This window comes from Rhea pennata, chromosome 2 (assembly GCF_028389875.1).
Source record: "Rhea pennata isolate bPtePen1 chromosome 2, bPtePen1.pri, whole genome shotgun sequence".
Taxonomy (NCBI): domain Eukaryota; kingdom Metazoa; phylum Chordata; class Aves; order Rheiformes; family Rheidae; genus Rhea; species Rhea pennata.
The window spans coordinates 66,328,771-66,353,272 of record NC_084664.1 but is presented as its reverse complement, the minus strand read 5'-3'; the positions used below and the strand labels follow the sequence as shown (position 1 = coordinate 66,353,272).

Sequence of the window (24,502 nt, the reverse complement as noted above, 5' to 3'; positions counted from 1 at the left end):
TTTCTTCACTTATCGCTAAGGTCAATTCAAGTTTTCTAGAACACAGAGTGACCATCGCACACAACAGCATTTAACTTAAAATAAAAAGCATGTATACCGATCAAAAATACACACTCATGGCTGCTGTGTATTGGCCATGCATGTCTCCATACTAAGGACCAAGTTCATACACCAAAAGTATATGAACGTAATAGCCGTATACTCACGTGACTTCCTGTTTGCTCGTGACCGCTTCCTCTCTCTAGGCACCGCTCGCTGGCTTGGCACTTGAGTGGCAGACTTTACAATGCGATCCATGATCTCGTCCGCTGCGTCATCCGTTGCATTAGGTGAATCATCGTTGCCAGCGTTCCATGAACCAATACGGCCTGGAAAAGGCAAGCAAACAAATTTGAGGGAAAACAGAAGTCTCTTGTGTCGCTTCAGTTTTGTAATTGGCTTTTTGTAGAATTACAGCGGGCAGTTCAGTCATTGCTACTTCAAACTGGTCAAAGTAGAAGACTGTCTAATGCAGAACATTTTAAAATAACACCCTGGATTCTCTGCTGTATCAGCACAGATTGGAGAGCTCAAATGCAATTATAACTTTCTACTCTCCTCAGCCTCAGAGTCCTAGACTTGACCATACAACTGGCAACAGTCTGTGAGAGTCTGTCCTGAAGCTGGGGACAGCAGGATTGATGCCTGACCATGTTTCCCTGTGCTCCTATTACACAGGGACTAGAAGACATGTCAGCAAAATTGATGCAAAGCTGCAAGACAGGTCCTTCCTATCAGAAAGATAGAAATGGTCCATCTCTAAGCCTCTGTATCACAGGTTTACAAAGAGGACAAGACAAGAGAAAAAAAAAAGTGGTTTGATTTGTCTCATCCCACTCATAACGAAGAATTTACCTTCTCATCACAAAGTCCTATCTGTCCTGGCACAACTGCCTGTGCTCTGTTATAAGCAGAAAAGCAAGAGTCACTGGCAAGCTGAAAAGTTATATAAGCAATTTTGGTTAAAACCACAAACAAAAAAGCGAGCCACGTCTCAGAACCAAGGCTCTGGCACTCCTCGCTCCACAGAGCTCTCTGTCAAATGCATCTTTTGATTCCTCCACTATGGACTCCTGGTTGGCGTGCTCTTCGTTTCTGAATTATTTGAAGGCATGTATGCAGAAAGAACACTGACAATAAGCTTTGCAAAAGAGTGGGTGTAATAAAATTGCAAACAGCTAAAAAATCCCTAGCGAGACCACTCCGTATCACTTCCCTTATGTCAGTAAACAACAGCTTTGATTAGCAGCCCATTCCCCTGCCTTTTCCTGGCTCTCGTCAGGAGCAGTTCTGTTATGATAGTGCTCCAAACAAGCTTCTGTCTGGCACACTTGCTCTCTGCCTCTGCTGCTCTTCAGGGGAACATAGACTGACTCTTATTATCAAAACACTCCAGGATACTTGGCCTGTTGCAGAGCAGCTTGAATTATTTCATCTGAGTACTTCAGCTACGTAGTCTGCTTCTTAAATAGGTCTGTGAAACCTCTAAACTGGGCAGGATCAGGGTTAAAGCCTTAATCAGTGGCACACGGAAAAATACCTATGAGGAGTAGATGCCCTGGATGTGATATCAGTGGTGCTAAAAAGGAATTAGGAGAGCATAAGATATCCAGATGTGAGAGAAAAGAAATACCAGAACAGAAATAGTGCATGACCTTTACTTGAAAACCATCTTCCAGGTATCATTTGCAAAACCACATATGTGGTATGAGGGGAAGGCGAAAGAAGGAAAATAAACAGGTGAGCCCAATGCCTGTAAAATGATTTAGCAACAAAGAAGAGGTTTACTTGCCGCTCTTCTAAAGAGGTATACCAGTGAATCACATCCTGGACAAGAAATGGAGATACCTCACTGCCAAGGATGGTTGTACCAGTGAACTCTTTTGTCAGAATATCAGGTGTTGGAAACAGCAGCTTCAGCTGGGGTTTCATTTTCTCTGTGTCAGCTTTCAGAAATGACTAGTGCTGACGCTTGGAAACAGCAGAGGCTGCAGGCCTCAGAGAAAGAGGTATCTGTCCGGACAGCAAGGCGATGCGTGCTCCTCAGCTGCACTAATCCAGCAGCATCGCACACTGCCCTGGCTGCAATCAACATGTCAAACTTCAGGCGTCTACATCTCTGTGCCTCAAATCACCAACTGCAGGGTGGAAACACCACTTTTTTCCCCCCCTTCCCTTTTGACCCTTTGTATCATAGGCACCATGCAAGGGTTTAGGCTGCTGCATGGCTACAGGGTCCTGACAGACGTGCCCGTAGTAGAAGCCTGGCGCTCACCTCGGCTGGCTCTGCTCCGTGTGCGAACACCCAGCGCGGCAGTGCTCTCCCCGCTGACAGAAGAGGTCTTCAGCACTGCCTTCATGTGCTCATGCTCGGCAGCGTCCTCAGCGTACTGCAGCCCCTGGGGCTGGCTCTGGGACGGTGGTGAGCTGCTGGAGAACCTGCCGGTCTGCGGGAGGAAAACCAATTTGCCATTTAAGCGACATGGCCCGGGGTAGGTTTTAGCTCTACAGAGTGCAAACCGCCAAGAGAACAGGCCAGCGTTCAAAGCATGAACTGCACGGAGGAAAACACGAGGTCCTTGCCCTCGCAGATGGACTTAGAGGGCGGATGCTCTCCAAAGAGGAAAAACAAACACTTGCTCCTCTCTGACGCCACGTACCCTCGAGCAGAAATAAAGCAGAAACAACTGGTATCAAGGAACAGACAAAATGAGAGAAAAAAAGATGTGTTAGCGGGGACTTTGTTTTGACCTCCTCTTCAAGAGCATAAGGTATAATGCAAAGACTTGCTTGGAAACCTTCGACCCAGGCAGGGACTAATCTGAGCTCAGATATTACACTGTGGGGGACAGCACGAGACCTGACAGAAATAAGAAATTGTTTTTTTTCTGTATCATCACCTTTCAGTAACTTGGCAGAGTTGGCAAAATGGTCTATGAAAACACCTTTTCCTCCCTTATCTTTTTGCACTGCTACACAGAAAACCTTTCTAAGTGCTCTAAAACACAAATATCTACAGTAAATTTTAAATACACTCCCAAATACACCCCGAGAAACCCCAATCCTGAAACAACCAGCCAAATTAATCTACAGCAAAAACACAAAAATTGCAGTCAGGAGAAGAAAAAAAGGCCTTAAAGAGGTTTTGGGATCTGCCCTTCGCTTGCCCCAGCCTCCCCGTGATCTGTCACCCCCAAAACACGCACAGCGGTGGCTAAATGAGCTGCACACACCTAAGGCATCAGTGCAGCAGGAGGCCCCGGCCTCTGCAGAAATCCATCTAGAACTGCAGCCAGGCAAATCCCAGCACAAACTGACACTGCCTAAGGAGAGTCGCAGCAGAAGAATCCAAATTTTTAAGACATCACTGTACGCTGACAGTGGGAGGAGGAGGCTGTTTTCTCCCTTTATCAGCCTATGCCTACAAAAGGCTATCTTGAGCTTCACTCTGTTCATATCTGCAGAAAGACTACAACAAATTTAAAATGCAATTCCACCCTGAAGAAAGACAGGCTCTCGACAGTAAACAGATCTCAGTAGTTCTATTCCCTTGATATTTTCAGTCATATCAATCCAGCATCAGAAACTGAAATACTTCCCCCCCCCCCTTTTTAACCTTTGTTATTTCCTAGAGACTCAACACTGACAAAGGAAGGTGTGCTGCATTCTATCCTTCCTTTGCATAATGAACGACAGTATTTATTAACTTTCTTTCAGATAATGTTAAATTGGAAGAAAAGAATCAGCCCTACTTTCAGAGCTCAGATTGAGTCCACAGGGCTTTAAGACTGCAAACTGAAAATATTTAATCTGGAAATCAATGAGAGGATGATGCTATTTTAACATAATGACTTTTCAGAATAATAGCAATTTAACTGAGTAGGAAAACAATAATCCCTACAGGGCACTGAGCTAAATATACTAGTATGAGATTTTTTTTTTAATAGCGAGAAGTTTTTTTTAAAATAATGTTAACTTGCAACATGTTGATTTGGAAAGTGTGCAAGTGCTGGAGTATTACATGTGAAATTAAAAGACAGAAAAACATTAAAATTCTATTAAAGTGCATGCAGTTTTTGCCTACAATGGATTGTAAAGCTAACCAATATCCATCTCAGAAAATAAAAAAGGAAACATTAAACTTCTACTAAAGTGCATGCAATTTTTGCTTAAAATGGATTGTAAAGCTAACCAATATCCATTTCAGAAAATAAAAAAGGATGATACCTTCCCATAACTATTAGTTAGAATTCACACAGGTTAGTGAAGTGTTGGCATAAGAAAATTAGTTTTTGTAATCTTCTTTCTGCAGCCCATGATATACAGCATAAATCATCATTGGAAAGAAGCTCTATAGCCAGAAGTTTTATTGCACTTATTTGATTTTCAAATGTTTGTGTAAATTAATGCCCAAATCCTAGTCACTTGAGCCAGTGACTGTCATTATGACACTCCGAGCATGAAGCTTCATTTTTTATGGCGAGACTATTAAACAAAGTGCTAATGCTGAACAAAAAATGCAATGCACAAGAGATGCTCCCAAACCAATACATAGCTGTACTGTGAATGATGGTGCATTACAGTTCTTATGTTATTTATTCATTCTTTTGATCATTTTCCAGCTTCAGGAGCACTTGAGGATAAATACATGAACTACTCCATGGCTCACCTCTTTGGGACTGACGAGTATTTCTCACAAATCATGCAGCAAGGATAGACTCATTACAATTTGCTTTGCATTCCTATAGCCTGATGCCTTTGAACACCTTATAATAATATTTGGACTTACACAGCTTCAAATTGACTGTAAAATTATCATGGAAATCCTTAACACCGAATAACTGATGATACCCATAATATTCAGATCATAGATGTTTTGGGTAATAGAGATACTTTGCAGTTTAAGTAAACAGACACTGAGGAAAAGAAAAGAGGAAACTTAAAATAATTAAGGCTCAAATCAGGATATCCTTATTTGAGAGAGCATTTAAGCAAATGGTAAAGCTGACTGTAAAAATACATTCTTACAATAGAGCCAAAAAGCTATGAGAAAAATGTCATGGTTCATAGTTCAGTTGAGTAGATGGAGTTACGCAGTCCATACTAACTGGTTTAGAAATTAGCTGTTAGAGCACACAGGGGATATGGGAATGACATGCTCTTTCACAGAACCATACCTCAGCATCCTCCTCTTCATCGGTCTGCCAAAAGAGACAAAGGGCAGGGCGGAGAAGGACAAACAGCAAGATTTAGGAAGGACAGTATGGTCAAACCACAACAGAGTAAGAGGTAACCGTGATATTTTTTACGCAACTGTAGGAGGACATATAAATACAAAGTGTACACAGAATTTGTATCTTAGACAATCAATTTGCTAATTCCCTTTGGTGAAAGAGCAGTAATCCCATTGCACGCAGTACAGACTGTCACTGTCAGTAGGATAAGATTTAAAATTTTCTGATTTTTCTGAGGAAATTATGAACTGAAACCATCTCTGACACATTCCATATCTCTCCCTTGAGTCATGCTATCGCCTGCCCATATTTCGCCCTCTGGAAACTGAGGGCACTAGAAAGGACTTTCTCTCCTTTTTCCAACTCTGTTCAGAACAGGGAGGTCCTAGTTGCTCTTTCTCCCAGTGCAGAGGTCAGCTTCTTGGCAATTCCTTTTCTCTACCCTTAGACTGCTTGTTTTCATTCTTTTTTAAGCTGGAGTTTTTCAGCTTTAAGCTCCAGTTTAACAGAGCACAGAAATCAAGTGCTGAGGAGTCTCTGAATGTGTGCTTAAGGTTCTTCAGCAGTTCCCTGATACTAGACCCTAGAAATCAGAGGTGCAATTATCCTTCATCATTCAGCACTTTCATCCTCTATGACACCAGGCATGTAAAACTACCTTGAGAGTCACAATACATTAAATGTAATGGGCATATCGAAATGTTACAGCATGTAGAGTGTTCTTCAATTTCAGGGCCTTAAGGGGAATTACAAAATATTTAGAGTTGTGTTCACAAATACCTGGGAAATTCTTCATCGGACTGTAAGATACTCCACATGAAGGGTTCCCAAAGAGAAACAGTTTCTAAAGTAACTGGGTTCCTTGTTTCCATAATTTTGTTTTTTTAAGTGCAGACATAGCCCAAAAATTCTGGTGCATCTTCTTTATTTGTGGATTTTATTTTGTTTTTAAAAAGAAGCATTCCATTAAATCTACTCCCCTCTCTTGTGTTACTAATGCATACTTTTAACCTTATCTCCTTCTCAATTATGATTTTTTTTCTGGGATTAATGCATTCTGTTCCAGAAACATTCATCATTAAAAATGAAAGCCTCATTTACTTTGGCCCTCATCATAGTTTCAGCACAATCTCCATAAGAAGATTAGCTGGGAGAATGCTGAGCAGCACATTAACATTACTTTTTAAGGATATGTTTTATTCTAAGAGTGAGATGCTTATTTTTCTTTGGACACAGTGGCACTGACAGAAACACAGGCAGATATTTTGCAGAGGGACTTGGGCAGGTATTTTCCCTTTGCATTATGAAAAGATCCATTTGCTTTTTCCACCCCCCAAGAGTGGGGAGAGGGGAATCACACCACAAAGCAATTCTTCTGAAAAAGGCTACTGTTCACTTTTTGGCGTAAATGAGAAACAGAAAGGAGAAGAATAGGAAGCAAGAACATATTTGTGTAATCCATATGTAAAGCTATCTAATAAAAAAAAGGGGGGGGCAGGAGGAGAACAAATCAAGCTAAACCATATGCAAAAGGCACCCAGGGAAAGGGGAAAGAGCAGAATAGGCACATTAGGACGAGTGTGATCCAGACAAAAGCACATTATATTATTACATTATAATCAAATTACATTTTAACAGGCAAAGTCACAGCTGCTAGTTTTCTTCCACACTTGATCTAGGTAAAAGAAATTGGCTATGTGGTTTTGTTAAAGGCAACGTACTACTCTGTGCTTGGCTCTCCTCATCTCTAATGTCCACAACGTTTGCCTTTATACACCCAAAGCCACTCCAGTGTACAGGAGAAGCGGTTCACAGTCCCCTTCACATTTTCATGTCTGGAGAATCATCTGCCCCCAACAAGAGGGACAGGAACTAAATTAGCAAAATGCATGAATCAAACTTTGTTCTTTCAGGAAGGCAAACTGCTCTTGCCCAAGTGTATATATTCTGCCTTTTCTTTGCTTCTTCATTTCATTATTATAAATACACTTAGAAATATTAATAAACTAGGAAAATAATAACTAATGTAATGTTACCAAACAGCACTAGAAGAATATTCCTACACTGAACATCTCCTGCAGGCACAAGCTGTTACTTGTAGGAAAAAAAACACTGCTCAATTCTTCTATCAATATTAGATGTCACAGGACAATTCCTGGAGATCTTCCAGAACGCCTTCTCCTCCCCCACCCTTCCTTTTTTCCTTTAGGCTAGCATTAGTGGATTTTGCCATTTAAAAATACTATTTCTATTACGTAGCAATTTTGGAATTGAAACTCTCAAGTATCATAAAAAGCAGTGCTTCATAAATCTAGAAGACAGATGCTTATATTACCTACTATTATTAAAAATTGTTAAAAAAAGAAAAACTCAGTCTCTATCTCTACAATTGCTTTTTTTCCCTATTTCACTTGCTTGTTATTGTTAGCATGCCTAAAATGAATGACAGCTATCACTGGCTAAAGCTTCCCTTTCAAACGGTGGCAACTCCTTGTTCCCACCACCTGACCCCACTTCCCTCCCGATCCCTTACGCAGACAACATTCTCTGAGATTTCAACTGTTAGTGCCTGGTCCATTTCAGCTATTAAAGAATATATAAAGATCTCAGTGTTAAAATAATAAATTAAACTGGAAATATTCCTCATAGTGCCCTATTCCACACGAGCAATTGTTGAAGGTGAGGAAAGTTCTCTGTGCAAAGACTCAGCACAGACTGCTGCTTCCCAGGTCTGCAGGGGGTACTCAGGATTAAGAGATAGGAGCCTTCTTGTTAAGAACTGGACTGGTTAGGTTTTCTGGTTTATTCATTCCTGCTTCTGTTGCATTCCCCTTCTTCTGCCTGAAGACAGTGAACTGCAAGGTGATAAAACCGGGATCCCGAGCAGACTCTCTAAAGGACAGAAGGAGGTAAATATCAAGTAACATATGTTCTAGTGACTCTTGGTGGAATCTCTGCATAATCCTCTTAGGTTGCTAAAAGCAGACATTAAAATTCCACGGGATTATTTCTTATTAGAATTACTTTCTACAAAGAGTTTATTTCCAATGTCAAGATCTGAAATTTCTTAAATCAGTATTTTCTAATTAGTTCAACACCTTGTCAATGCATTACAGATAAACCGTCCCTTTCCAATGCACACAAATATAAAACACTAAGAAAATCAGAAACAGAGGGCTACACTGAGGGTTGGACTTGATGATCTCCAGAGGTCCCTTCCAACCTTACCATTCTATGATTCTATGATAAAAACCACAGCTAACATGAAACTACAACAAAACTCCCCCTTTTCACCATTCTCTACACATACATAGCTTCCACTCTGCTGACTTTGAATCTTGTTTTGAGGTAGATCTGACTTTGAAGATCTCAAAGGAAGCTGTGACAAACAAACTGATGTAACTATAATTCTGTTTTAGCATGTACTGCAATCCATGTACTGCCACATTACTGGGCTACAATTCAGTAGTTTTAAGAAGTCCCAAAGTAGCCATGTGGTCCCCTTAAAGAAAATCTCTATCTGGGGAATGTCAAAGAATGCCTTTTTTTTTACTCCAATAGGCTCTCTCTCTCTCTCTCTCTTTTTTTTTTTTTTTTTTTTTTTTTTTTTTTTTTTTTTTAAGCTAATAGGACTAATTCATATAAGTATGAATCAGTAATGGGGAACTGTTCCCTTTCTGGGGACTTCAGTTCCTCAGTGGTAGTTTTGAAATTTTTTATGACTATATTATACCCCTCACATAAAATCAGAGACCCTTCCTTAACATGAGGCTAGACCAAAAGGAAAATCTTTTGAGATAATAATACAGGTTTAACATTCCCTGTAGATGAAGCATATTTCCAAATTTAAAGAGGATACTGCCAGGAAATATCTACATATGATTGTGAGTCAATGTGTGAGATTGGGGTCTCACACATTCTCAATTTGGTTCTTGTGTGTGTGTGTGTGTGTGTGTGTGTGTGTCTGTGTGTCTGTGAGTGTGTGTGTGTATCTATATATCTTGAGGTTGCCTGAGCTTTTGGCCATAAAATTGTAATCAGCTTAAGACTTCTCATGCCAAAAGCAGGGGTAGCTTCATATGCGATGAACCACTTGCATCTAATTGAGACTCCAGATTTGGATTTTGAGACAGCTGGAAACTTTTATTAAGTACTGGCACATCTTAAAACTTTATTTGGATTGAATCAAACTACATCAGCTTAAGAAAAAAAAAATCAAGGATATTTTGAAGTTAACTATGCAGAGAAAACTAATCTTATTTTATTTTGCCAGTACATCAAGAATACAGTCAGCAAGGTTTGCAAGGAAGCATCTAATGGGCACATAAATTCATCATTTTTTTCAGAACCCCAGAGCAGTCTGTTCCCATAAAGTTGGCTACTTTGTGCCTTAAAGTTAAGAAGAAAATTGGTCCGTGTGTGTGTTGGCATGCACATGTGTGTATATATAAATAAAAAATAGCAAGACTAAAGGATGTATGTTAAGAATACTCAGGAAGAGAGCTTAAAATTCCATTTTACATTCAATTGTAATCACTTACTTAAAAATATGATTTGTCATCTGAATCATGCCCTCAGTTAGGAGCCTAATTTTCCAGGTTTATTTCTCTATATTCTTGACTGATTAGGTACACACCAGCCCTGCTGTATTCTAGAGCTGTTGCTTCTATATTGCATGATTTTGTGCAATGAGAGACATTCTTTTAGATGCTTAATCTAGGCTTGTTCACATTCTGTAAATTGGTACGCAGCAAAAATATCCATAATCAATTACTTGCAGCTTCTGACTTTTAAGAGAATAGAGTTCATTACTTATAGCAGAAGAACTCCTTCAGAATAAAACCAAAGAAAAATAACACTTCCTATGTGACACTCACTGAAAGAAAGTTTTACAAAGCCACACCGCGGTAGATATATTTTGCCACTTACATCTGTGATCATTTTCCCTCTGGTCTTGTTTCTTTCCCTGTGGTTAGCTCGCTTTTGTTTTTGCTGCAAAACTCGTTCCCTTGTGGTACGGTATTCCAGAGCAAATTCACTAATAATTTTGCAGAACTTATTGATGTTGACTTCACGTATTGCATAGGGAGGATGGCCCATAAATAACAAAAATGAGTGAAATCTGAAAAACAATGAGTTCATGAAGAAAATCTTAGTTTCTAGGAAAAAAACCCATTTCATTGAATCCATTTATTATTTTATTAATTCCTATCATTTCTTTTGTGCTACAAAATTTTCATGGATGCTTTGCATAACATTGTCATGCTTTATAATTAAAAACATGAAAGTCTCGTCTATGATAACTTCATCTCAGCTCATTTTCCCATGCTGATGCAGGAGATAAGATGTTTATGGAACTCCATCTACTTTATATTACTAATTTGGCATGTGAATGAGCAATTTCAGTTACAGAAGAAAGTATCTATTAAGTTTAGATTCTATTTATTTGTATTAAACAACTTCAAAGAGGCTGTTAGGATGCTGGGGAAAGTCTAGACAAGAAGAATGCAGATTTACAGGCTAGGAAACAGAGGAAGAAAAGAATTTCTGCTTCACAAAAATGACCATAAAATTATATTAACTTCTAAGTACTTTAATTTGGGATACTCTCAATTCACAGTTTTACTACTTCTGTGGCATTCAGAGATTTTGGACTATTTGCAACTTCTACTGTTGCTTCTATATTACATGATTTACAATAGCACACAATGTTTAAATGCATGCCAGCACCTTTTAGCTACATCTATATCCTTGATGATAAAAAGTTTTTTTCCAGTCTATGATAGATAAACACAAGAGGAATCTGGTGAATTCATCAGAAATACTGAAACTTTCTGAAGCGAGGATCTCTTTTAAATAGGCGTCTATGACAAAGTGCTCACCATCCATATCTGGGTGAATGTGCTTGCTGGAATACGGATTACACACTTCAAAAAGTAATATTTATGATTTCATAATTTACAATATTAATAATTCATTTATCAGGATATTGCCAGGGCTATCACCAGTCTAATGCTGTACCTGTTAATTATTCTTCTATGAACAATCTTCAGGATTATAATTCTTTCTGCACAGTCCTTAAGGAATTCGGACATTTTTTGCTTTAGAGTTGGCCTCATTTCATGCTTTGCTATAGCCTTAAGGTGATCCCATGATGCCTTGCACCGTCTTTCCATCTGACACAGGTTTTCCTGAAGTTGTTCAAAGTCAACCTGGAAAAAAAAAGAAAGAAAATTAAACACTATAATCAAAAACACTGCAGTAGCATGCTCGGATATCTGAACTGCACAACTTGTGTATAAGAAAGGGCCAACATAGCGGCAGCAACACATTAATACACATTATTAATAAGCTGCTAAATAATTATGAAGTATCTGTCTGTCTGTTTTACTTTATCTAGACATGAAATGCTAGTAGAAAAATGGGAACAAAGAAATATATCCATACACACTTATTTCTATTTTTCTTTTTGGAGGCCCACTATCTAAAGAAGGAACAATAAAATACTGCAGTTTGCTTTTTCCCTTGCTAAATAACTTCACAGATACACCAAAGAACTGCATGACTCAATTATTTCTGTTGAGGTTACACTAAACTTTAGCTTAAACTTAATCCTTTTCTTTATTACTAATAGCTTTTTATACCATGCTTGCTGCTCACTGTTGTATGCAGCCAATACCTCTCCAGATTAGGAAGCACCTGGCTATATTTCTTACTTATACACCGACTTGTTAATAGATGACCTACTGCTAATTATAAAGTTCACAGGCCAGAACATTTTAAAACTCTATTCAAAGTAAGTGGACTCAGTGCTAACTTGCATCACTTGACATATAGTATGATTCTACTAGATTGCAACAAGATCCTATAATGGCTTAGAAAGTCTGTCAACACAGTTAAAATATATTATTGCATCCTGCAGAAACATTCTTCAGGACAGAAGTCATTTCATTCCACAGAAGGGGAAAGAGAGGCTCTCCTTTACTCATCAACCAAAAAAGGTGTTCAAAATGCAATAGTCTAGAGAAGTCATTTAGGATGTGTTGCTAACAACTGGACTAAGTGCATTAACTATCTAGTCACAGCACACTGTATGAACCTAGCAAATGGACAACTGCCCGATATGTTCTTGAATTCCAAAGATAGGAAAAATTTATTTTATAATGCCACTTCACAATACAGATGAACTCAAACTGTAAAATACAGATTTATCTCTCAAACTCCAAAAATGGCAGAGTTTGCAATTTTAGAATTTGGTACTCTAGTTAATTCCATAACACTAAATGAAAATTAGTATCAGATATAGGTTTTACTTCACTCTATAGCGAATGACTGTTTGAATGGGGTTTAATTTTCTTATGGTCCTAAAAATTATTCATGGCTGAAAATTAGAAATTAGCCTTGGATACAAACTAGTTCAAATTTGGAGAAATTTGGATCTAGATCCAAACCTTCTCAGTTCAGGTCAATCTCTATTACAGACAAGTCTCAATGTAAGATTTTCTGGGTATTTTTTTAAGCCTCAAGTTCCTGATACTGGTTCCAGCATCTATACAACACAGAATAAAATTTTCAACTGTATATAGCACCCACTGCTGAGACCTGTACTGACTATAGCCATGAGAAATGCATTATTATTAAAAAGCTCCTGGTACTGATTTGACTCATTTTTGCCCTGATTTAAAATGATGAATTTTTCCTCTCACAAGGAAATTAAAACATCTTTTGATCCATTCTGCTATTTAGAAAAGCCCTGCAGGCAGAGCAGCTGTGGGGTTTTATTTTCATTAGAATATCAATGCGTATGTTTAAATAAATAAAAAAAAAAAAAAAAGAAAGAAAGAAAAGAAGCCCTCTCCAGGTCATTGTTTTCCTTGCTGATGATAAACACATTGCTGTTGTCCACAGACGGTATATCTAAAACACACATGGGAAAAAAATACCAGCGTTCCTACTGGGGACAAAAGATGCTGAGGGGAGGCATTTCTAAATCTTGCCACAAAGAATTATCCAACCTGTCTGGGGATCCCCCTCAGTCGCTATAGCTGAGCTTTTTAATTTTTATTTTATGACATGACAACTTTCACTGGAGACAGAATGAGTTTTAGTCTATCAAAAAGCTCTCAGGTTCAAGTCTCTAAGGGCGAAGAGACAAGAATCCCCTGCATCTCTGTAAGGTAAATGCTCTAGGTCTACAGTTAAGTGAAAATTTTTCACGCATGTGATACACCATAGAACATCTGTTTTCTCTAACCATGCTGGTGCATAGTCTAGAAACTGTTTCCCAACAGAACGCTGACTAACACAGCTAAGTCTCAAGATCTTTTTTAAAAATAAAACAAAATGAACAAAACAAAAAACCAAAACCAACCAGCCTAGTGACCGGATTTTTCCTACCAGAACTTACAGAAGTGAGATTTAAAAGTTCAGACTGAATAGCAGGCAAAAACCTAAAGTTAAAAATATCTAGACTCTTCCACAAATGCTGTCAAGTCATCCGGTAGTTTGAAACACTAGAGTACTTCCCATATGACACTTTAAACCACAGAGGAAAACAGACATTTTTTTGCTCCCCAACAGCAATAGTATATGATGCTCTCTAATGGGAAACAGTGTAACATAATGGTCACCCGCAGTGCATCCCCTCTGCTTAATTTACACACCCAGTTTTCATCCCTTCTCCATGCTCTCCCTTCCTTTTCCCTTGTTCACTTTCATCTTTCCTGAGGCTGTTACTTGCACCATTTCTCCCCCGCGTGCTGTCCCTTCAGCCTGCCTCTCCCCTGCCCCTCATACACACATACAACCAACTCTTGACTCAACAGCAGAGTTTCTCCTACCACATTTTCACCTCACAACGTGCCAGGACCATCGGGCTGCAGCTGCCAAGAGGTCACAAGCAGTGAAGGTACCCGCGATGAATACACACAGCACATCCATCCCCCCCCCAGTTAGCACCAGCTCCAGCTTGCTGTCGGCCACTTGCTCGCCTACCACAATTACACTTAAAGAAAGCTTGAAAGTCTTCAAATGCCAACAACTTGCAGTGCAAAAGGGGTTCAGATAAGCAACTAGGCAAAACCTTCATAGCACGGCACAGACAAGGATCCTCTAATCATTCATCTACTACCTGGACTTCCCTGCAACTGTTTAACTTACAAAGAGGCTCCAGCATGGCTGTTTGGTATCGGCTAGTAGGATATAATTATTCAGGCTGCATCTAGCAATTAGTGTATCTTAAGCTTATATATCTTCCCTCACCTAGACAGGCTTTTAGTGGTCATTTTAAATAATGGTATATATTTTTAATTGGCAAATTACATCAAAATCCCATTGGAGTAACATGCTCTTATTCTGCAAACTCTTACATTTTCTATGCCTTGTTATGTGCTGGAATATTAACAACACAGACAGCTACTGACTCCCTTAATTATAAACAGCTGATTTCACTGAAAAGCACAATCCTACAGAGTTTGTCATCCTCAGATCCTCTTCTCTGTCCACAGTCTGCAACTGTGTGGCCAACAGCCTCTCTGTTTTATGCATATTTCTATCACGAAACAGCAGGTCCTTGCATCACTGAAAAATGCAAGTACAACACAAGTCCATTAGAAAAACAACAGTTTAGCCTCACTTTAACTGAGGTAACCGACTGTGAAAGATGAGCTCATTAGTCCAAACCTAGATCAGTATTGGTACACAAACCTCTCAAAGCAATTACTGTGTTCATTAATATCCCTGTAATCTCCTTTTTGTCATTAAGGCTATTATTGGTGTTTGGTTTTGCAGTCTTGTAACACTGAAGGTGTTACAAACATCTTTAACACTGAAAGTGATGATAAATGATCATTAGGATACATGCTGTAGCTCGAGGGTAAGGAGAAGAACGTGTGGAGTAATGAGAATTATTTACTCTAACCTACATAAAGCAAACATTAAAAAGCACACAAAATACCATACTACTTTCCTGCCAGCACCACATCATTCTCAATGGATTGTAGATTGTACTTTTTATTCACATGTTTATTTCCAACTCTTTACTAATTGATGTTGCATAACGGTAGAGATGAATCATATTTTTTTCTTTCTTTCTTTTTCGAAAGGACTAATCCCTACTTCCAGCTGGAAGGTCATACCATGACTAAGATGGAATTTAGATGAGTTTCACATCAAATTTTGCCTCCACGAGACAACAGAAGAGAAGGTTCTAAGAGAAAACTGCTGTGGCAGTATTTTATAATTATGCTCCACTGAACAAAGAAAAAGCAATCTGAAATGATTGTTAAAGCTTTCTCGCTGGAGAGCAGTATGTTGACGTTGTGTCTAGCCCCGGGGATTTTGAGGAAGGTGGAAATGTACACTCCTCTTCCTCCTCAACTCAGTACACACGTATGCAAAGGATGTGCACCTTGCCTCTCCTGCTTACTATTATCTTATACTACAAGTTTAAAAATAAATCTTTTTCTTTTTCTCCTTAGGCAAAAGAAACAGCAGACTTCAGCTCTTGTTATGCAAAATAAAAATGACTTTTCTTTCAGACACTCTGCAATATTTATTTTGATTTGTAAATCAACTTACAGAAAGCAACTTTCTAAACACTCCTGGGATATATTTCATATGTTTCTCCTGCCAGGTTCCTCTCCATTGGCAACCATAGTAGTTGAAAAATGATCAGAACAATTTATTTATCCATGGAATCACTGGCTAAGCACCACTGTTCAGTCTTCTGAGAAGTACCTATGTAGACATTGTTGCACTCCAACTGGGTATCCAGAGGTAGTTAATCCAAATAGGATTTAAAGACTATTTAACCCAACAAAAGCCCTGCAAGGTCAGCCTCATTCAGGAAATCATTGCCTCACCAAGAGGCAACTTACCCCCCACCCCCAATCTATTTTCTAATCCAACGTACCACCATGTTCTGCACTAGTAATTCTCAGACCAAGAGTGACACCCTCAAACCACATGCCAGCAACTACAGCACTCATTTCAACACTTTTCTTTCTAATCCTCCTTTCTTTTGTCACCTACCCTTTCTCTGGTGTCAAAATCTTGGAAGAAAAAAAAAAAGAAAAGTTATCCCATGAGGGCTCTCACTTCATAGGGTTAAGACTACAATATCACATGATATATCTACTACCGTAACAACCTTCCATTATTACTGGATTCCACCTGACTCATTTCTCTCCAAATACTGCCACTACCATCAAGTGGCTCAGTATTTACTTCCTTGCCTCTTCAGATTCCATGAATATTGGTCTTTAAAATGTTGACTTTCTTCAAGATCAGTTCTACGCAATTAATTCAGTATTGCCTACTGTATGTATAAATTCAAAACTTTCTAATTCTAACTTTCTAATGCCAAATCATGTTCCAGTCATTCAAGAAGGACGCGTTTTAGAGAGTAACAGTCTTTGGGTTGGGGTATCACTTGTCCGCGCTCTCTGCTGCTGGCCACAAATCTCACATGGAAATGGAGAAATTGGACTCATTATTTGTTCCATGGAAGAGGGAAGGAGGAAGACTACTTTCAGGTGACACTAGTGATTAAATGAGTTGACTGCAATCTTAAGCATCTTGTGCTATATACTCCTTAGGGCAGCATATACAATTCTAGGTGTATGTTGCTGTACACAGCAAACCACTGTAGTTGTTGTAAGAGAAAAGGTTATTTTCCTTCTGAATTCCCTCATCTGGAATGTGCTTTACACACAAGTTTTCTCTTCCAAGTAAATCTGTATTCTCTGGGACAAGCTCACCACTACCATGAGTACAAAACTGTATTCAAATCAAGGATGCTGCATCTCATTACAATAACATTTCCTGTCTCCTGCATTTGTAACCAACCCTTAAACAGGGTCAGAAACGTGGCAACTGGATTGAAGAGGGGAAAAAAACAAAATATAACAAATAAATGGAGGGAAAGTGATGAAGCAAGTCCACATTATGCTGAGGTTTCTACTTGAAAAGCACTTATGAAAACCAGTGCAAATTATCCAAAGTTTTATTTTGAAGACCAGTGAATAACTTATGTACCCTTAGTATCTTTTATGGCTTTTCTACCATTTTTTACCATATATATTGTCTATTATCAAAGATTATTTCTTTTTATGGAGACCGTACCAAATCCAAACATTTTCCAAGCAAAACCTGGATTTTTATAAAAACCTGTGTTTTTATTCTACCTGCAAAGTGCTATTAAAAACATGATCAATACTTTAAGGCAAATGTAGTCTTAAAATTACAATAAATTCATCATGTGTAACAGAAAGCCATACATAATCACAGAAAATAATCTTTCTCTCTTCAAAGTTCAAGATAATTTCTATAGTGGACCACAGCCTAGTTTGAGCTGTTTATAATTTAGAGTCAGACTGTTCATTCTCACAAGGTATGAGTTCTGGCAGGGAACCTGAATCCTCCTCTTTTCCCAAGCTAGTTCAGGGCCAAATGAAGTTCTGAGATTTGCTCCTTGTAAATACATTGTCATTTCAGTGCAGTGACCTTCATAGCGGACATTCAACCTCTACTCCAGCATGTCCAGATGGCCTCACTTCACTGAGTGTCACAAGAATCATCCCAAGACTAAAGTTGGCTCAACTTCCACACTGTTGGTCACATATTAAAAGTGAAGAGGATGTCAGGTCTCAAAAGTAAAAGCATAAAGGAGTTTTTCTCTGTACATTTCTAATTGTACAATTAGAAGGGTCAGAGATGGCATCTCACCAAAACAATTTTGGAAATGAGAACACCTGAACAATCCACTGATTAGAAATTAAAAGACAGAGTCACTTACTGGGTTATAATGAGATAAGTCCATGCAATTATTTACACATCTCCATTGCACTTTAGTTCCCCAAACAATCTAAAATAAAAATACTAATATGGGATCTCTCCGCAAAGCAAGTAAGTAGTGTGATGCAGATCACTTCTGATGTTATGGCACGTTCAAAACTGCTTGCAGTCATTTCACTTGGACTGTTATTGAAACACTACTATACTGTCAGGTATATACAGAATCACAGAATAGTTGAGGTTGGAACTCTCTCACAGATCATCTTACTCCAACTTTCCTGCTCAAGTGGGGTCACCTACAGCAGGCTGCCCAGCACCCTGTCCAGATGGCTTTTGAACAGCTCCAAGGATAGTGACTCTACAACTTCTCGGGGCAACCTTTTCCACACACAAATTCCTGTTCCATATGCTATGTTCAATTTGTTTTCTTGCAGACAGAATACTGAAGTCTCACTTGCCACATGTCTCCCTGAAGATCTTTTCCCCCTTGCCCAAGTTCGCCATGCAGTCAGTTCTCTCTCTCTCTCTCTCTCTCTCTCTCACACACACACACACACACACACACACACATGCGCACACACACACGCACACACACATATACTGTGGCTTTTTCTTCAGCTCTGCTCCTGCTAACCCATGCCCCTGCACACTGCTTTCCACCACCCCTCCAGTCAACCTATTCATGGAAAACAATCTGACATTTTGCATTTGTTCCCGTCCAGCAAGACAAGAGAAGGCCTGCTGAAGCAGAGTGGAGACGGTATGATCTCATGATCTTCCTTGTTTCCCTCCTCCTCCTCCACCTTCCTATGCTTTTGGCATAGGAAGCAGAAGCCACAGCATACCAGAACAGCACTTCTGCTGCAGCCACTTCCTTTTCCTCATGGATACATGCTGAGCCCTTTGAATTACCTGGGAGGTAGCTGCAGACTTCTTGCTCCCCTGTACATGTGTCAGTGTAATTATAAGTTCTTTCTTGCTAGCAGTCCTTGCCCCCTCCTCTATGTTAACATTTCTACTTGCTTACTTTTTAAAGTTGCCTACCTCTCTGCTGCCTAGCATGTGCAGCACAAAGATCTTCTGCAGGGGTTAGAAACAGTGACAAAAAAAGTAGTGGAGGGAGCTGACCAGCTTTCTGACACGGGGAAAATCATTTCTGGAGATTAGAAAGAAGATGCAGATTTTTTAATAAGAATACAGAAACGGTATTAGCGCTGACATGGCCTCTCTGTGTTGTACTAGTAAGCAAAGTACGAGAAACAATGCTGGGTTTTAACTGCAGAAAGCTAGGTGCCTGAAACTCTGTTTCCAAGCTAGGTGGATTAGTTCTGGTACAGTGTCAGTGCAAAAACAACCTAAAAATATGTACAACAAAAAGCAAGTGCTTATAATCATGGGAGTCTACACTATCCTTGCATGAACTTAGCCATTTTTACACAACTATGAATATTTTTATTCATCTAGAATTCTATTTTTTGTTCTTTTTTATGTGTGTTTGCTTTTTTGGCATTTATGACTTCAGCCCTTCAGCAAAAGGCCACAGGTTTTGCAATAACTTTATCATTTTGTTTCTTGCCTTTCTAACTCCTTTCCGGTGAGCCAGCAACGCCCCCCACCCCCTTTTTCTAAATGAACTAAGGCTTGGGAAACGCTTGTATGATGTGCATCTCAAGGGAAGAGGCATCTCTGTTTATCTATAGGATGGAAATTGTTTAGCCTTTGTGGTTTCTGAAAGATGTTTATAGATGAAATGGAGCTCAAAACGCCACCTAATCCACAGTGAAGTATTAGTTCTCCTTTCCGGTCAGCTTTCCTAAACCAAGGTTTCGCCTATTCTGTGAACATTCCCTTGAAGAGGGCAGCTTGGATGTCTTCCCTGTCCTAATTCTTTGATTTGTGGCAAGTGGGAATAGAGCTTGTTACAGTAATCCATCAGCGGTAGAATACATGTAGGAACATCCCAAGTCAGAAGACCTTGGGCGTCACGGGGAAGGTTAAGGCTGTAATTTCTCCTAATGTGATTTTGTCTGGCCTTTCAGAATTTCATCCTCTTTGGGCAGGGTCTCTAGAACAGCAAACCACAGACTGAAAGATCGTGCTCACTTTTGTATCGTCTCTGACCTAAAAAGCTTTCAAGAAATGTTTTAAAAAACAACAGCACTGGGTTAAGCTTTCTTCTACTTTCTAAGGCTGAAAAACAGAAGTTTCACTTGAGATTACACAGCAAATAATGCTGTGGATTTTGAAAGATAAGGGCTTTTTTTTTCTATCTTTTACAACAATTTTCATGTTACTGATTTAACTTGGTCACAATCTAAAAAAAATGAAATAACTTCTTAAAGAGAAGAAGCAGGAAATTAGAAACCAGCATACCTAAATGTTAAGAAATGAGGAATTATTCAAAGTAAAAAAACAGCAGCAGCAACAACAACAACAACAATAAAAAAAAAAAAGGAAATCCCCCCAAAATCAAAAATAAAAAACAACTTTTCTTGAGAAACCAGTCTTAGTGAATAAAGGCAATAAAACAGAGCCTAAACATAGGCTACACAAGAAGAAAAATAGAAGGGCAGAAATGAAATCCAAAGAGCAAAGATCTTAGGAAATAAAACAAACCCCACAAATTCCTTTAAGGTATCCAAAATAAGAAAAATATGTAGGAGGTCCTGGATCACTGGGGGCAAAAGAGAGAAACTGAGGAAGACAGAAGTTATGGAAGGGAAGCAAAACAGCTTTTCATCCAGCTTCACCACTGAGGATGCTGGGGATAAATCTACCCAGGTAACTACTTTCATTTTATGGGGTTGTTTTTAGAAGAGATGTGAACTAAGAGCAAATAGTCAATTGCAAAAACAAATGTGTTGGAGGAGGAGGATAGATTACGAAGTGGTAAACAACCAGAAGCCAAGACTTCTGAAAGTAATTAAAATAAAGCAATTGAGCTGCTAGCTAAAATGAGTTCCTTTTCAGAACACTTAGTTACTTGGAGAACCAAAGGATAGCAAAAGTTTCAACACTCTTTTACAAACACAACAAGGTTGATGAGGGAACTGTACAGCTCTAAGCCTGGCTACTGTATCTGGTAACCTAAAGGATAAATAAAAATGCAATAACAAAACATCTAGAAAATCACTAGATTCTGAATATATTGGTAAAACAGTAGCTAGATGAGAGCTAATAAACAAAATTAGATTTTAAAATGTTGACAGGAAGCCTTGGGGAGGATACTAATGAAGTGTGAGGTTAAGAGAGCAAAAGCAAAGAAGGAATAGATACTGATTCTCATCTGGTCAGAGGGTTAACAGCAGGTGTCTCATGGTTTGTAATATATATTTAAAAAGCTATCTGGAAACAAGGAAGCACACGAGGATGCTAAAATCTACAGAAGGCAAAAGATTCCTCAGATTAGTCCTGTCTGGCGAAGATTATTAGCGATTTAAGAGACAAGCAGTTGATCTATTTGAATGGAAAATACATTCAGCATATCATGGCCATTACTTTAGATTGCAAACAAATGCACTTTGCAGGCAGTAGTTTGGACTACTCCATGTATCTTGCTGAGTTCTAAATTGCCTGGATATCCTTGTGAACAGTTCAGCAAAGACCGATGAGAAAAGAATAGCAACAGTCAAAAAAAACCCTCAAAACAAACAAACAAACAAAAACAAAAGAAGACATGGAAGGCAGATTTTAAGATTTTAGACACAGACATTTGAGACATGGCTCTAAGCAGCCCAGTTTAAGTCGGGTCTGCACTGAACAGGGTAATGGACCAGATGGCCTCCAGTAGCCCCTTTCCAACCTAAATTGTGCTATGATTCCATGAAATAGAGAGATAAAAGACGTTGAGAGAGTTCAATATATTCAGCCAGTAAATTCTGAGAAGGAAGAGGAAACTGGCAAATTCAACACCAAGCAAAGCTGGACTACAAAATGCATTGTGGCAAGAACTGTATTATGAGCCAGGATAAGATTCGACTCCTACAGAGGTTTAAGAAAATATTATTTATACAGGATTTTTAATATGATTTTCTTCAATTCATTTCTCCATTTTAATGGATATAATGAGTTTTAATTATTATGACTCATGAAAAAATGATCTTCTAGAAGAGATCTTCCACCTACTTCAAGCTTCTTGTGCTCTCCTCTCCAGCAGCTCGCATTCGCTACTGTCAGAGTGAAGACACTGAACTAGATGGATTCTCTCTAGTAATTATTTCTTTTTTCATGTGAGAAGTGACTGCCAAAAACAGTTTTCATGTTCGCTACCTTCTGATGATACTCTGTCAAATTTACTCCATTAATGAACAATATATTGCTTTCAAGTGTCATCCATGAAAACTCGCACTCTGAAAGCTTGAAGAGTGAAGCTGCAGCATTTCTATCATGACTGCTAGCAGTAGAAATAAACATTTTTCATGTCAAATGTAGCCCACAACCAGGTCTGTGCACTAGCCATTGACTTACTGTTTTTTAAAAGAGGCGCTGCCACAAGTTTCCTTCATTTAGGAACCAGGGAAATAAAACGTAAACATCAAAATTATCATCATAAGAAGGACAAAAAAGGGAGTTACATAAAATATTCCAATAGCACTTTTCTTCTGGAGACAGTTTTATTACTAAGAAAAGTGCCTTCCTTACAGTGCCTTTGAAATATATAAAGAGAAGTATTCGCACTAAGAGACTACATTTCCTCAAATGTCAAAATAAAGCTGAAGATATTAGTCAAATAAAATATTAACCTGAAAATTGTTCCTAATAGTTATATACATTAATGGCAATAACTACCATTATAGTTGTGTTTTCCATAACTGGTACCGGTGAGGAAAGCTCCAGAAAGCCAGTACTATTGTTTGGCAGATGTCGTAAGATGGCTGCCTTGATGAGGAAACCACCTGACAGACAGATATAAAGCTCAAAAGAGACCGTACTGCTATCTTTAAAATTCCTCATGAATGCCAAGACACAACTATATTCGTAATAAGTGCTGTGACCACTCTTTCCAGTGGTGCCCAGTGACAGGACAAGAGGCAGTGGGCAGAAATTGAAGCACAGGAAGTTCCCCCTGAACGTGAAGTGGAATTTCTTCGCTGTGAGAGTGACAGAGCACTGGACCAGGTTGTCCAGAGAGGCTGTGGAGGCTCCTTCTCTGGAGATATTCAAAACCTGCCTGGATGCAATCCTGCGCATCATGCTCTAGGTGACCCTGCTTGAGCAGGAGGGTCAGACTAGATGATCTCCAGAGGTCCCTTCCAACCTCAACCATTCTGTGATTCTATGACTACGGAGGAAGAACATCAAAGAATAATAAAAAAGGAAAAAAATATCCTATACCTCTTGCACTTCCAAGAGTTTATATAAAACCATATATATATATTTTCTCGCCAGACATACCTTGGCTGACCTAGTGATGGCCCCAATCTCGGAATAAAGATCGGTGCTGTCCGGGAATTTCTCCACCACCATAGTGCAGACGTGGTGCAGAAGGGACTGCTTGTGCACCGTGTCCTTGACTTCTGGAACCTTCTCGAGGTAGCTCAACTCAAAAGCTTTGGCCTGCAGGAAGGGAAGGGGAAACAGGCAAGAAGTTTAAAATAAAAATATTTACTCCTTCCCCTGCAGATTAGTAGAAGAAAATTTTCACCAAGGAGGGGCAGTGGGGGAAGAAGAAGAATCCTACATCAACACCAATTTTATTACTATTATAATTATTTTTAACTTGCTGAATAGTAGGCCTAAAATCATTCCATCTGCAGTGAAGTGACTAATGACACAGTTCTCAGTTTGAAGAGGAAGTAACAACACTGAACTCAAGGCACTTGCACCAGAAAAGTGCCTGGCCCTAAATTTCTTCCAAATAATGCTGAAAGAGGCAAAGTAAATTCATGAAACAAAATTAAAAGAAACAGTAAATTCTGTTTTCTAAACTACTTTTCTGATAAGAAACAAATACTGGGTTGTAACTGTGCAAAAACAGTTTTGATTTTTGTTTTCTGAAGCAGAAGCTCTTGAAGAGATGCAAAGGCACAAGGCTTACATTGGTTCCATTCAGAAAGTTCCCAATGGCTAGGAGAGTAGAAAGGATAAATCCCAATGTTTTGTTATGCTCCAGCTGGTCCATTCCTTCCTTCAGGTCTAAAAGTGGCTCTGCAACTTCCTGCCATAAGAAGAGAAACAAGAAAGCAAAGGCTGTAGTTTGCTATAGTTGCTTCTAGTTTTTAGCCCTGTGGTTTAGATTAATAACTGCAAAAAGTTCCTGAACTGGCGTCTTGAAGAGTGCAAACTGGCCGTGTGTGCTGGCTTTCTTCCATGTTCCAGCTAATAAATCACATGCAAGGACAGCGAAGAAATACATAAAATACTTTCCTAGTGTTGCTTGTTTATGTATGCAATTGCCTTACTTGTCCTGGGGATATTCTATGATTCCAAATACA

The 24,502-nt window shown here is 39.0% G+C and overlaps 1 protein-coding gene across 8 annotated transcripts in view; it reads right to left on the bottom strand.

Annotated features, from left to right (window-relative positions):
* FHOD3 (formin homology 2 domain containing 3) overlaps nucleotides 1-24,502 on the bottom strand; it is a 404,460-nt gene that overhangs the window by 20,360 nt on the left and 359,598 nt on the right. For 5 of the 8 annotated variants that reach the window (XM_062569631.1, XM_062569637.1, XM_062569633.1 and 2 more), the window contains 7 exons: nucleotides 24,106-24,225; nucleotides 23,463-23,624; nucleotides 11,295-11,485; nucleotides 10,203-10,395; nucleotides 5,217-5,240; nucleotides 2,315-2,486; nucleotides 207-368 (listed from right to left, as the gene is read on the bottom strand). In XM_062569631.1, coding sequence (XP_062425615.1) covers nucleotides 207-368; nucleotides 2,315-2,486; nucleotides 5,217-5,240; nucleotides 10,203-10,395; nucleotides 11,295-11,485; nucleotides 23,463-23,624; nucleotides 24,106-24,225 — 1,024 coding nt within the window. Of the gene's footprint in view, nucleotides 1-206; nucleotides 369-2,314; nucleotides 2,487-5,216; nucleotides 5,241-7,498; nucleotides 8,166-10,202; nucleotides 10,396-11,294; nucleotides 11,486-23,462; nucleotides 23,625-24,105; nucleotides 24,226-24,502 lie in introns of those variants that run through there. The other 3 variants (XM_062569632.1, XM_062569635.1, XM_062569638.1) reach the window with 2 other exon arrangements.